The sequence below is a fragment of the Buceros rhinoceros genome, unplaced genomic scaffold (genome assembly GCF_000710305.1).
Source record: "Buceros rhinoceros silvestris isolate BGI_N320 unplaced genomic scaffold, ASM71030v1 scaffold39994, whole genome shotgun sequence".
NCBI classification, from domain to species: domain Eukaryota; kingdom Metazoa; phylum Chordata; class Aves; order Bucerotiformes; family Bucerotidae; genus Buceros; species Buceros rhinoceros.
The window spans coordinates 451-750 of NW_010408293.1; the positions used below are offsets into that span (position 1 = coordinate 451).

The 300-nt window shown below is 62.3% G+C and overlaps 1 protein-coding gene across 1 annotated transcript in view; it reads left to right on the forward strand.

Annotated features, from left to right (window-relative positions):
* Positions 1-285, forward strand: part of LOC104492282 (POU domain, class 3, transcription factor 3-like) — a gene marked incomplete at its 5' end in the record, with an annotated part of 731 nt that extends 446 nt beyond the window's left edge. The window contains one exon of the mRNA XM_010134813.1: positions 3-285. Coding sequence (XP_010133115.1) covers positions 3-285 — 283 coding nt within the window. The remainder of the gene's footprint in view (positions 1-2) is intronic.
* Between the last annotated feature and the right edge of the window lie 15 nt (positions 286-300).

Genomic DNA, 300 nt, shown 5'->3' on the forward strand with positions numbered 1-300 from the left:
AGGAAGAAGAGTACCTCCATCGAGGTGAGTGTCAAGGGGGCCTTGGAGAGCCACTTTCTGAAATGCCCCAAGCCCTCCGCCCGGGAGATTACGAACCTAGCGGACAGCCTGCAGCTGGAGAAGGAGGTGGTCAGGGTTTGGTTTTGCAATCGGAGGCAGAAAGAGAAACGGATGACCCCCCCGGGGATCCAGCAGCAGACCCCCGACGATGTCTACTCGCAGGTCGGCACCGTCAACTCCGACACGCCTCCCCCTCACCACGGACTGCAGACCAGCGTGCAGTGAGGGGCACCGCGGGCG